This window comes from Ailuropoda melanoleuca, chromosome 6 (assembly GCF_002007445.2).
Source record: "Ailuropoda melanoleuca isolate Jingjing chromosome 6, ASM200744v2, whole genome shotgun sequence".
NCBI lineage: Eukaryota > Metazoa > Chordata > Mammalia > Carnivora > Ursidae > Ailuropoda > Ailuropoda melanoleuca.
The window spans coordinates 10,519,759-10,533,535 of record NC_048223.1 but is presented as its reverse complement, the minus strand read 5'-3'; the positions used below and the strand labels follow the sequence as shown (position 1 = coordinate 10,533,535).

Below are 13,777 nucleotides of genomic sequence, written 5' to 3'. Positions count from 1 at the left end.
GAGGAGCCTTCCCCAAGGTCATCAGTGGGAAGTTGAACCTAGAGTCTAACTGCAGGCCCATGCTCTGCATTCTCTGTGTTCCTGAGTTAGAGTGACTTGGCAGAGTTCAGAAGGAATAGTCCGGGAAGTAAGAGTGGTAGGATGTAGGAGCTGTAATTGAATTTGTGAGCAAAAAAGGCAATAGATTTGACATAGTGGTTTTAAGATGGACATTTTAGTGATTTTTCTTAAAATTCAATAATAAACAACCATGTTTTCTGGTGAACAAAAATTTAATGTAGAAAAACTATAATCTCAGACATCACTAAAACTAGGTTGAACGTGATCCATTACTGGAACATAACAATAAAGAAGAATGCATTGCTCAAAATAAACTGTTCTACCTCGGGGTGTCTGGGTGGCTTAGTCAGTTTAGTGTCTAACTCTTGATCTCGGCTCAGGTCTCAGTGTCACGGTGGTGAGTTCAAGCCATATGTCAGACTCCACACCCAGCTATTTTACTTAAACTATTTTACCTGAAGAGCATAGGAATTTTTTTCTATAAAGACAGCTCACCTAAATAGAATTCCACTAACTTGAAAAGTGAAGCAAGGCAAAAACATGAGGCAAGATTTGGATGAGGGCAAAAAAGAAAGGCCAACGACAATAATGTGTTCTGACAGGACTCAAATTATACTCTTTCATACAGATTTTGGTAATGGTGCAGAAGTAAGTGATGATGGGGAGGCTTAAACTGTCTGGTTGTTAGCTGGAAGTTTAATTCTTCTCAGACACTTCTGATAGTTCAGCTTTTTTTTTTTTCCTTGAGGTTTATTGACATACAATAAGCTACATATATTTAAAATATATACTGTGATATGTTGNGTTGTTAGCTGGAAGTTTAATTCTTCTCAGACACTTCTGATAGTTCAGCTTTTTTTTTTCCTTGAGGTTTATTGACATACAATAAGCTACATATATTTAAAATATATACTGTGATATGTTGACATATGTATATACCATGAAATGATCACCACAGTCAAGATAGTGAACATGGCTATCACTGTCCTTATAATTGGGAAAAAGACAATATGTCCATTGTTACCAGTCTTATTCAGCAGTGTACTGGAATTGCTACCAAGTGCACTAAGACAAGAAAAAGAAATAAAAGGCATATAAATTGGAAAAGAAGAAATAAGACTATTTCCAGACAGCATGAATGCCGATGTAGAAAATGCCATGGGCTCATGAGAAAAAGCTAGACTAATCAGTGAATTAGCCAAGGCCACAAGATAGAAAAATCAATTGTATTTTTAATATACTAGCATGAAAAAGTAGAATTTGAAATTTTAAATACAGTACCATTTATAGTAGCTCAGAAAAAATGAAATACTTATGGATAAATCTCACAAAATATGTGCAGGAGCTCTGTGCTGAAAACTACAAAACACTGATAATGAAAGAAATCAAAGACCTAAATAAAATGGAGAGATACACCATATTAAAATGTCATTATGTACTATCCTTTACATATGATGTTGGATTTGATTTACTGAAATTTGTTAAGGAATGTTTCCCGTCTATATTCATGAGAGATACTGATGTGTAGTTTTCTTGTGATGTCCTTGTTTGGTTTTGATATTGATATTTGATTATTGAGATAATGCTTGCCTCAGGGAATGAGAAGAAGGTATTCCTTCCTTAGTTTTCTCCAAGAATTTATGAAGCATAAGGCATTGGTATTCTTTCTTTCTTAAATTTGGTAGAATATACTAGTGAAGCCATCTGGAACCTGGTGTTTTCTTTGTGGAAAGGTGTTTAGCTAAATTCTGTTTCTTTTATGGAAATAGGAGTATGCAGGTTATCAATTTCTTCTTGAGTCAGCTTTGGTATTTTGTGTCCTTCAAGAATTTGTCCATTTCATCTTTTTCAAATTTATTAACATAAAATAGTTCATAATATTCTCGTTATCTTTTAANATTAACATAAAATAGTTCATAATATTCTCGTTATCTTTTAAAAGTCTGTAGTATTCTTAGCAGTCTCCCTTTTTTTGTTCTTTATATTGATAATTCCTTTTTCCCTCATCAGCCTGACTAGAGGTTTATCAGGGTTTTTTTGGTTTTTTGTTTTTTTTTTTTAATCTTTTCAGAGGAGCAGCTTTTGGTTTCATTGATATTTTTCCCCCTGTTACTTTTCTGTTTTTCTATTTCAGGGATTGGCAAACTATTTCCACAAAGGGCAAGATAGATATTTTAAGTTTTGTAGGGCATTCAGGCTCTGTGGCAACTACTGAACTGTGCTGTGCTAGCTATAGACAATATGTAAGCAAGTAGGCATGGCCATCTTCCGATAACATTCTGTTTACCAAACGGAGTGGGTTGGATTTGTTCCACAGGCCATAATTTACCTATCCCTACTCTATCATTACTTTCCAGTTGTTCACATGAGTGTGTGTGTGAGCGTGGACATGCGTGTTTGTGTAGCTTTTCTCTCTGCTCACTAGCTTATATGTTAAATTGGCTTGGCCCAAGAACTAATTGATCTCTCTAACATTTTTACAGTAAGGGTTGGGGGCTTTAAAACAGAACTGTAGCTCAGCTGCCATGCTGTTCAAGCCTGAGGATGCATGGGTATATTCTAACACTCCAAGAAGGGGAATCACTTGACTGTCTTGCTGAGCAAGCCTATTCTCAGAAATATTTCATGAAATCCCCCTCATATTGTCTTAGTGGGTAAGAGAGGGGTAGCTCTTCCCTAGATGAGGCTAAAGATGTTTGCCACTCCGGACTCACTTCCTAATCAGTGTATTAATCTAGGAAGAATAAGACCACACACTCTTTACATCTGAGGCTTTAGGCCATAGTAAGAAAACAATCTTGTCAATTAGCTATAATCTGCAAGCTTAATTAACCTAAGTCTACCAAAAGAAAGGTTAAGTTTGGAGAAAATTACTTGAATTTAGACCCCATTCCCACTTCTCATCACTTTCTTTGAGTGCTTACTGTGTTCCAGGACTTACTGTGTTGCTTCCTCCAAGAAGCCTTCCCTGACCTTTGCAGTGTTAAGCAAGTGCACTTCATGCTTTCTCTGTCCTGTTTTTCCTCTGTCACACCACAGTGAATTGTAATTGTGTGACCACTTCACAGTTAGGTAGTGTGTCTTATTCCTGTCTGACCCTCATGCCCTGCAGAGTGCATGCACATTGTAGGTGCTCAGTAAATGTTCGTTGAATTGCAAAGACTGACACTGGCTCAGTAACCTTTCCACAGTCCTTTCACCTTTTCTCTGAACATTGCCCTCCTGCTGGTCTGGCTGTGAGATTCCCAACAGCTGACAAGAAATTCCCTCCAGTACCAGTGTGGTGGTTATTTTCAAATTACACTGTCCTGCCAAGTGGCACAGGCTCCCTCCAGTCTCATTACGCTAAGCTTGACTAAGCTCCTTCACACGTTTTCCTTACCTTTTTGTTCCTCTAATCAAGTTTGAAAAAGTCAAGAAGTCCTAAATGCACATGGCTAGCGGACTAGGATCCAGGCCTTCCCCCAGAAGGTCATGAGCTCAGGAGCAAGAAGCATTTGGAGGGAGAGGGAGGGAAGTTGCAGCACCTGTGATGCTTCCACCAAAGAGACTGTGTTTTTGAAAAAACCTGGTTGGGTTAGTAACGAGTTTCTCTTAGAAATGAAATAATAACAATTCACATTTTCCCTTTGACTGATATGTATAAGACATGGCTGCCCTTACCCAGTGATGGCTTATGCCCCAAAAGAAAGTACTGAAATGTTTGGGTTTTCTTTTGCCTAAGGTGGACTTTTGTTAAGTGTGGTTACTTTTGTTGGCCGTATTGTCAAGAAATAAGAAATCAGAGCATTCAGAGTGGAACCTGTGAGAATCCATGTACTTCAGGTGGAAAGTGCCCGAGTTCTTGAGAGAGCTTGCATCTGGGGACTTCAGAGCTTTCCTGATCACCGGCCCTTTGTTCTTTTCCAGACACTGTGCATCTTAGCCAACATAGCAGATGGGACAACAGCGAAAGAACTTATTATGACCAATGATGACATCCTGCAGAAAATCAAGTATTACATGGTAGGCCTTTGTCCCTTTCACTGCTTTGTAGTAGCTGCATTAGAAGGCCCAAAACAAATTGTGCAGAGATTTAAACAAAGAACAGACTACTGTGTAACATATTCAAGGAACCCTCATCCTGAAGAAAAAGAGGCAGACATGAAGGCCTTGAAGTCTGTGCCATTTGGGCAGTATTATGACCCATTCATCACCCCACTCCCTGCCTTTTTTGTCTCCTGATGACCTTCTTAATCAGTGAAGACTTGCGCCCTTGGTTTTCTTTCAGTGTGTCCACATCCCTGTCTTCCCTCTCAAGGCTTCTATCTGAAGTCCCTGACTTCTTAAGCCTCTAGCACCTCTGGCACTTGTTCTTTGACCTGTTTGCTTGAAAACACAATCTGCTACCTACTTGCAAACACCTCAGCCACCTCCTGCCACGGCCATCTCATGGATCTTGTCATCACCAGAAACTGCCCATTGCCAAATCTGGCAATCTTTTCATTCTGTCATTATCTTCTAGCAAAACCCTAGTTGTGGGTGAACCTGCCTTCTTTTTGCCTGCCTGTCAGAGTCAGCAACTGCAGAGAAAGGTACAGAACCAGGCTGACTGGTTTCATATTAATTTCAGCACTGCCTACTACCCCCTTGTGACTGTTCAGCAAGCTGACCCCTGCCTTCTCATTCTTTAAACCTTACCTTTTCTCTACCTCGTCACTCTTAGTGGTGACCTCACCTTTTGTTTTATTAAGAGAATAGGAGCCACAGTCTTTCAGTGGCTCTCTGTTGCACCTTGAATGACATCTTTATCCCCCTTGTGATGTCCTGCATGACCCACCTCATCCATGTCCCCAACTCCTCTCATTCCCCTTTCCTTTGTTCATGACACTGACCTCCTGTTCCTTGAAAAGGCTGTGCATGTTCTTTCCTGCCTCAGGACCTTTACACATTCTGGTTCATTTTTCTGGAACACTTTTCTCTCCACTCCTTCATGGCATGCCTTCTCACCTCTCAGATCTGACCTCAGCTGACACTTCCTTGTGGGCTCTTATCTATGTGAGTTATTCTTTGTTACTGCATTCTGTTCCCTTCAGAGCAGTAGCTCAGTTACAGTGATACATATGTGTTTGGGTGTCTGAGTGTTAAGTTCCATGAGGGCAGAGTTCCATGTGTTTTGTGCACATTTGTATATCTGTCACCTTGGACAATGCCTGGCATTTAATATGTGCTTAGTAAATATTTGTTGAATGAAAACCTTACTGCTTCTATCAGGAACTCCCTTATCTTTCCAATACCAGATCCACATAGCATCTCTAATGTTTTCAGAGTTACTCTTGATTTCCCATATATCCACTGAGATACACCTATTCCTGTGCTGCTTTTCATAGCCAGACTTCTTTTTTTTTAAAGATTTTTTATTTATTTGACAGAGATAGAGACAGCCAGCGATAGAGGGAACACAAGCAGGGGGAGAGGGAGAGGAAGAAGCAGGCTCATAGCAGAGGAGCCTGACGTGGGGCTCGATCCCGTAACGCCGGGATCACGCCCTGAGCCGGAGGCAGACGCTTAACCGCTGTGCCACCCAGGCGCCCCATAGCCAGACTTCTTAAAAGCATCTTCTGCACATGCTATCTCCTTCCTCACCTCTAAGTTCATTCTAACCCATTTCATCTGGCCTCCATTGTCTCACTTAACTGAAACTTCTCTGCTTAAGGTCACCAGTGACCTCCATGATGCCAAATACAAAGGACTGTTTCTCTTCTAATCTCACCTCAGATACAGCAGGCTTCAACACAGCTGACCATTTCCTCCTCCTGGAAACATTCCTTTCTCTTAGCTTTCAATACACTGTCCCTCCCAGCTTAGCCCTAGCCCCTCTTCTTTTCTCTCCTACATGCTCTCCTGAGGTTTGTGATCTTTGTTGCACAATGGCATTTTCCAGGGAGCTTTCAAGGATGGTTGCCTTGTCCCTTTCCTTTCAAGATTCTGATTTAATAGGTCTGGGTTATAGCCTACGCATCAGGATTTTTAAAAGTTCCCCAGGCAGGGTTCCTAGGTGGCTCATTCAGTTAAACGTCTGCCTTCAACTCAGGACATGATCCCAGGGTCCTTGGACGGAGCCCTGCAACAGGCTCCACGCTCAGCGGGGAGTCTGCTTCTCCTTCTGCCTTTGCCCCTCCTCCCACTCGTTCTCTCAATATCTCTCAAAGTTCCCCAGGCAGTTCTTATGTACAGCTAGAGTTGAGAACCACTGGTTTAGGAGAATCTCATCCAGTTCCTTGGCTTTTACTATCATCTCTATGCTTTTTTTGGTTTCTGGGTTCGATAAATAGAATATGCATTACAGTATTTATACTTTCCATAGTATCAATAATAGAAAACACAACCACAGTAATGGTTACTGGTTTTCAAAAGCCATGACAACAAGCTTTCATGATGGTACTTGCAGCTCTACAGATGTTTGTTCTTTTCTTAATGGGGGGTAGAGGGTAGGAGGAGCAAGATAAGAGGGTCACATGGAAGGTGTACTTCCAGACTTGTCTTCTGAACTCTGGACTCCTATATCCTCCTGCCTACTTTACATCTCCATGCACCTGTCTGATGCTTCCTGAAGTTGGTATTTAAAAATGAATTCTTAAGTATCTCCCCTAAACCTAAATCTCTTCTCTCCTATTCTTTCCTGCCTCAGTGCAGTGGCTCTGCCGTCTGTTCTGTTGCTCAAACCTCGGAGTCAAACTTGATCTCTCTAGCTCTTTCAGCTCATTAATCCAATTTATGAGCAAGTCCTGTCAGCGCTTCCTCCAGACCTGATCTGGATTCTGTTCGCTTCTTTCTATCACCACTGCCCTCACCCTGGACCAAGCCATAGCATCTCATGCCTGATTGACCATAATAGCCTCCTAGACACCTCTGCACTGTCACTCCAATCCATTCAGCCCAGGTGACCTTCTAGAAATGTAAATCAGATCTTCACTTTCCACGGGTTAAATCTTTCAGGAGCTTCCTGCCAACTCAGAGAAATCTAAAGTCCTTTCTCTAGGGCCCACAAAGGCCCACAATTTGACCACACCTGCTTCCCTGAACTAATGTTGCTCCACTCTGCCTTCTCAATATGCATGAGCCCTACAGCTCCTTCTTACCTCAGACCTTTTCAGGAACTTTTCCTTCCTCTCAGTGCCCCTAGGCCCTTGCTCTTTGCACAGCTGGCACCTTCCTATCCTTTAAGTCTCTGCTTAAACGTTGGCTCCTTCACAGAGATCTTTTCTGTGCTCTCTACCTAAATTATGTTCCCACCCCTCCACTCTCCAGTTTTCTCCACAGCAATTTGTTTCCTCCAAAAAATATGTATTGAATGAACTTATACATTGTAAACACTTATTTTTGTACTTTGTGTAAGTTCATTTATTCAACAGATACCTATTCATGACCTGAGGCCGAGAGCAAATGATAAATTTTGTTCCATCTTGTCTTTCTGGAGCCTGAACTGGGCATCTCTTTAAAAGTCTTGGCAGGTAAAAGGAAAAAAAAGAATCACCAGCCATAGCATTCTAGTGAAGGAAGCCATGTCCACTTTTGTCTCTGCGTGGCTGAAATATAGTCCTACAGGGCAAAGTAAGTCCATCTCATCCTTCAAGAAACTATTGAGCATATTATGCCACTGATACTTCCCTAGATAGTCATGTTATTTAAAAGTACTGGGGACTTTTTTTTAATTGACCTATAGGAAAATCATCTGTAGAGATTGTTTTACTATTAGGAGGAAGCACTCCGTATGGCTAAATAATCTAACTTAAACAAAAGTGGTTGTACTTTCAGTACATAAAGAAAAATAAGAATTGTGCCTGATAGCCTGGCCTGAGATGGCTGGTGGGAATATGATGAGAATTGTGTTTCAGAAGAATAGGAGGCTCCTTAACAACAGTAGAAACATTAGATGAATCAAGTAAAGACAGGTTTTGGGGGACAACCCCCCAAATAAGAGTAATTTGAATCAGGTAATCAATAGCTGAATACCAAGGGCACATTCATCCAATTTATTGTCCACTCGTGACCTGAAAGTTTCTTGGTGTAGATCATGCATAGCTTACATCTAAAGCATAGACCTATCCTATGCCAGTTTGTGTGCATGGATAGAGTGATAAACTGCAAACTACAGTTATAGCCCTAGAAGTGTTTTGTTTGGCCTGTCAGAGGGTTTCTAAAATTTGAATGTGAATGTCTTTTGGCAAGTCTTCACTCCCCAGTTTACCAGATTTCCCACCATTCTCTCTTGTCTTTAGCACAACCCATTTACCCATTAGTGCTAACTTTGTGGCCCCTCAAGACATTTGAGTTTGAGGGTCCTGCTTCACACTTTGAGCCTATCAGAATTGCCTATGGTATGTTGTCAAAAAAATTCCTCAAATCAGATTACCCCCATATTTGTTTTCTTTTTCTACATCAAATAGGGGCATTCACATGTGAAACTGCAGCTTGCCGCTATGTTTTGTATATCAAACCTCATATGGAATGAAGAGGAAGGTAAGAGATTGGTGAGATCTGTTTTGAGGAATATTATGGGAGGGAAGGCAGCAAATGCCCCTGAGATCCTAGGTGTAGGCATCACGCAGTGGGTCCCGAGCATCCAGCCGAGTCACCTTGGTATGAGAATCCACGGGACTAGCCAGGGTCAGCTAGACTGTTAACACTGAGCCCCACCTTGGAGTCAGCACTGCAGCAGATTACAGAGGATGGGCTTAAAGGAGACCCTAGAGAAATAAGTGGCAGTCCATGCCCTCGAGAGAGCTGAGGAGGAGGTTGGGGCAATGTACTTGAAGAAGATGAGAGGTGGAAGTAGATGGGCAGATTGGTCTTTCATTGTGTGCAGAGGAAGCACATGTAAGGATTATAGGCACGTAAGCTTAATGGAGAAGAGGGTGTCTTGGTGAGAAATGAGAAATACAGTGTGACTAGTGAAACAGCCAGTCTGTAAGGTGGCCTCTGTGGATCGGAGGTTCTCCACCTTGACTGCATATTAGAGTCACCTGAGGATTTTTGCACCAGACCAGTTTAATCAGAATTTCGGGGTGGGGGAGTGTTGTGGGCATAAGTTTTTTGTTTTGTTTTTTTTTTAATTCCCCAGGTGATTCCAATGTATAGCCAATGTAGCAAACATGTGGAAGAGCAGTGGTTCTCGGTGCTGGGCTGACTGCATGAGAATCACTCAGGAACTTTTTAAAATGCAGATTTCTGGTTTTTACACCTAGAGATTCTGGTTCACTGGGTCTAGAGGAGATCAGTGCATGAGTGAGTCCCTGCAGGTTCTTCATGGGAAGGAAAGACTCCAAGAGAATTACTCTACCCAGCCACTGTGTCTAGAACAAAGTGGAAGGAGGAGAGGTTGGATTTGTCATATAGGCCTAGAGACCAAGTACCATCCAGGTGCTAGGGAAACAGAGCCACCCTCAAGGAAGTCCTAGTCTAGTTGGAAGATCAGACAGAGCAGTATGAAGTTGGAACTGCCACGTGCTAACCAAGGGGCCGCAAGAAGTGCTGGGAGGTCAGAGGAGGGTGGAAGAGAACAGAAGGGGAAAATAAGACCTGTCTGGAGTAGGAAGAGCCTGGCCGATGGCAGAGGGCCTGTGCCAGGTTGAGGAATCTAACCTTGATCCTATAGTCCCTGGAGAAATTAATCTATCAGCAGAACCCAGGATGGACTGCAGGAAGGAGGGTCAAGGAGCAGAGAGACCAGTTAGAGTGTTGTTGGAGGATCCAAGCATGATGCAATCCAACTTCACTGGGGATGAGGGGAGTAGAAGGGTGGGGAGTGAAGGACCCTGGTAATGCTCTAGATTGTTGATTGGACATAAGGAGAGCAACTGCCTGGGTCATGTTCCCAGTAACCTGTTAGCTTTAATCTCTTAGGTTCACAAGAACGTCAGGATAAGTTACGAGACATGGGCATCGTAGATATTCTACACAAACTGAGTCAGTCACCAGATTCAAACCTTTGTGACAAGTGAGTATTAAAGTAAAAGGGCCTTGCTTTGGGGTATGTTGGATTCTTTTATGAAAGGGTTTGGCTTGCTTAGTAATTTACTTTGCCAAACTTAAAATCTTTTAGATTCTTGAATTCCTTTTTTAATCTTCTGTGAGCCAAATATGTGGCTTTTGAGTAAAAGATAAACTAATAATTAGCAAAATATTAAAGAATCTCTTCTTACTGTGAGTTAACATGAGCCTGAGCCATCTTAGTGTCTATCTGGAGAAGATCCAGGGATCATTCTCTTGACATTAAAATAGAAAGGAAGGCCAATAATAAAAACATCCATTATCTCAAAATCTCACTGAGCACCTGCCTTCTGTAAGCCTGGCCTGGCTGCTGAAAATATGGCAGTGACCACTGAGGGGTTCCTGTCCTCACCATTTACTGGGAGAGGCAAGAATCATAATAAGAGATCCCTCTACCCTCAAAATAGCCAGAAATGTTCTTCCTGGCTGTGTACACTCCCTCCTACCACAGCCTTCCCTCTGCAGCTCGCTTTCACACTCCCCCACCCTGTCCTCCAGGCACACTTGCCCTCTTGCAGTATCACATCTTCATGCATTTACACATTCTGTTCCATCTGGTTTGCCATCCCAGTCCCCTGTTCTCTGAATTCCCCATTCATTCGGCAAATATTTTTTTGAATACTAACCTCTACCAGGGACTGTTTTAGGCATTGGAGATATAATGATGAATAAAACTGATCAAGTCTTTGCCCTCGTGGAACTTATATTCTAGTACAGACCATAAACATATGAATATGTAATATGATAGCAGTTCATGAGACGAACTGTGAAGAAAAATAGCAAGGTGAAGGAATGAAGAGTAAGAAAGTTTCTTCTCAGATAGATTGTCCAGTAAAGGCCTCTCTAAGGATGTGACATTTGATCAAAGACCTGGATGAAATGGGATAGTCCGCCAGGCAGATGTTCAGAAGAATAGTGTTCCAGGCAGAGGGGACAGTGAGTGCAAGGCTCTGAGGCAGAAATGAGGTTGGCATGTTCAGGAAACAACAGGAAGACCATGGAGCTGCAGAAAAATAAATGAGGGGTAGGGTGGTAATAAGTGTACTCCAGGAGGTAATGGGGAGCAAGTGAAAAGCCTTGTCGACCATAGTAAGGACTTTGGATTTTATTCAGAGTTTAATGGGAAGTCATTGGAAAGTTTTGAGCTGAAGAGACCCTATCTGCCTTGAATTTGTGTAAAATCATTATGGTGGCTGTGTAGAGAATCACCTGGGCAAGAACAGAAGTAGGGAGAGCAGTTCAAGCCTATTTTAGTCATACAGGTAAGAGATGAAGGTGGTAGTGGTAGAAATATTGAGAAGCGTTCAGATTCTAGATTTAATCTAGAAGATTTAATCTAAAGATAGAGACAACAGGATTTTCTCAGGGATTCAATGTGTAGGATATTAAAGAGAGGAAAGGAAAATGCCTAGAATTTTAGCCTGAGCAACTGGATAGGGTGTGGCCATTTACCAAGATAATGAGGGATACAAGAGAAGTGGGTTGGGTAGGGAGAATGGAGAGATCTTGTTTGGACATGCCTAGTTTTGGGTGCTATTAGATATCCAAGGGACTTCTTGGGATAGTGGGGCTGAGGATATGTGTAAACTAGGAGTGTATATAAAGCCATGGACGTGGATGAAGTCACCAGTAAGAGGAAAGACAGGAGGGCTAAGGACTATGCTCTGGAGCCCTCTAGCGTTTAGGGGAAAATGAAAAAGATCCAGCAAAGAACAGGAAGAAAACTGGTGAAGCAGGCAGAGACCCCGGCACAGGAGTTGTCCTGAAAGCAAGGGAAGAGAATGCCTGGACAATGGCCATTTAGCCTTCACAACTCAGATCATGTTGTCACCTTCTCCAAAAGGTCTTGCCTGATCCATTCTCTACCCTCGGCTTTGTCAGGGGACCCCTTCTGCCAGGGACTCCTGTAGCACCCATAGGACATACGACACTGTGTCATGGCTGTCAGCCTGCTTGTCTGCCCAATGAAGGGAAAAGGTGCTTGGTAATTACTCCTCAAGTGAATGGCTTTGCCAGCCTCTGGAGCACACAGAGCAGGCTGGGCCCCTGCCTCCCTGAAGCTTGCCGTCCAGTAGGTTAAAGAAGACAAATCCCCCAAATAATTGCAGCCCAAGGCTGCTGCTCAGGTGAGTGTCCCATCAAAGGCAAGTGACATGCAGGTACTTGCTGATGGCCAGATTTGAGCTGTGCTTTGAGGACTAGTGGCTGCTGACTTCAGTGGTGCGCTCTGTCAGCCCGTCTATCCTGGCTGAGGGCCAGATCGTTTCCTGGGTGTCTTTTTTCATTTTCGTCCAGAAATGAAAATAGTTCTGCTCGAAATCATTTCCGGGATGACCGGGAACATTAAAAGAGGCCTCACAGCAGGATGTACGATAGGTTTCAGCCCCAGCCTACAATGACTTAGATCGGTCTGGTGCTGTTTCCCCATGTTTGTATAGCATATAAGTTTTCAGCAGTTCTTAAACTGCATTAAAAGAATCAAGGTTTGAGCTACCCTACCTAGTCCATCTAAGGAAAGATGATCTTGCCTCAAGAACCGTCCATCTGAAAGATGCCTAAGATACTAAGAGGTAGCAGGAGGATAATAGGGTCATGATCTCTGAGGTATTAGACATAGGCAGCCCCTGAGAAAGATTCGGGAGGAGTCTGAATTGGTAGTTCTCATTTTCGTCAAAACCCTCACATGGACCTTCCCACAATGGCATATGGAGTCTGTTACCTAAAGAAGACATCTCTCAGGTTCCTTCTGTCTTTAAGGCTTTGTGATCCTTTGACGTTCGAACACTTAGAGATGAGGAGCTGTTGACAAACAGCCCTTTCCACCTCAGGCTCAAAGGGCCTTGGGATTGTGAGGTGAGGTAGATGGTCATTAAGGGGGGGTAGCCTGTGGCATCATTCATAAGCTTGTTTTTGTAGGAAAATGACCTTGTAGAACCAACTTGCTCATAACTCGGAGACCATCTGTACGGGGCTTTCCATTTTGATGGATTGGACTATTTGCAGTTACTATATAGAGTCTTAGGTTATTACAAGGACATCCCTTAGTAGCCACTTTTAAAACTGTAGGTCATACCCATTACTTCACTGGAGACTGCGCTTGCATCCAGCTTATTGCATCCCAGTCCACCTTGGCTTACTTTCATCGGCTAGTAGTAACTGAACATTTTAGCCATTTCTTTCCATAACTTAGCAAGGGAGATCATTGCTAAAACCTGACCTCCTAATTCCCACAATTGTAGCCTCTTGAGAAACTTTACCAAGCTCATGATTGGAGTAGTGAAGGAGTCCTCCTCAGTCCCAGCTCAAAGGAAGACACTTACAAGGATCAGGATGGGTGAGGCCACTGCCCACATCACATTGCTTCCTCTCCAACTAGCTGCCTTCATCCCAGCCACCCTAACAACCCACATCCCATGCCAGTCAGTGTCAGCAGGCATGATGAGAAGAATGAGGTGGAACTCTAACCTCCTTCCTCAACTTGAAGGCATTTGAACCATGAGACAGCCTTGGGTCATGGGTTCTAGGCCCCCCATGCACTTCCTAATCTGCACTTGATTGCCTCTCCCTGGGTCAGTTTTCGTCTTAGCTTCGCAGAACCCTAAGTGTCCTCCCCAGTATCCTGCAGCACCTGCTAAAAACCTGCATGGCAATAGGACAAAGTAAAGAATTTTGGGTCCATTATAGC

General features: G+C 42.8%; 1 protein-coding gene across 6 annotated transcripts in view; it reads left to right on the top strand.

Annotated features, from left to right (window-relative positions):
- Positions 1 to 13,777, top strand: part of ARMC8 (armadillo repeat containing 8) — a 105,880-nt gene that overhangs the window by 89,696 nt on the left and 2,407 nt on the right. For 4 of the 6 annotated variants that reach the window (XM_034661941.1, XM_034661942.1, XM_034661939.1 and 1 more), the window contains 2 exons: positions 3,970 to 4,065; positions 8,490 to 8,562. In XM_034661941.1, the coding sequence (XP_034517832.1) occupies positions 3,970 to 4,065; positions 8,490 to 8,562 (169 nt within the window). Of the gene's footprint in view, positions 1 to 3,969; positions 4,066 to 8,489; positions 8,563 to 9,945; positions 10,040 to 13,777 lie in introns of all 6 variants that reach the window. The other 2 variants (XM_034661943.1, XM_002923331.4) reach the window with 1 other exon arrangement.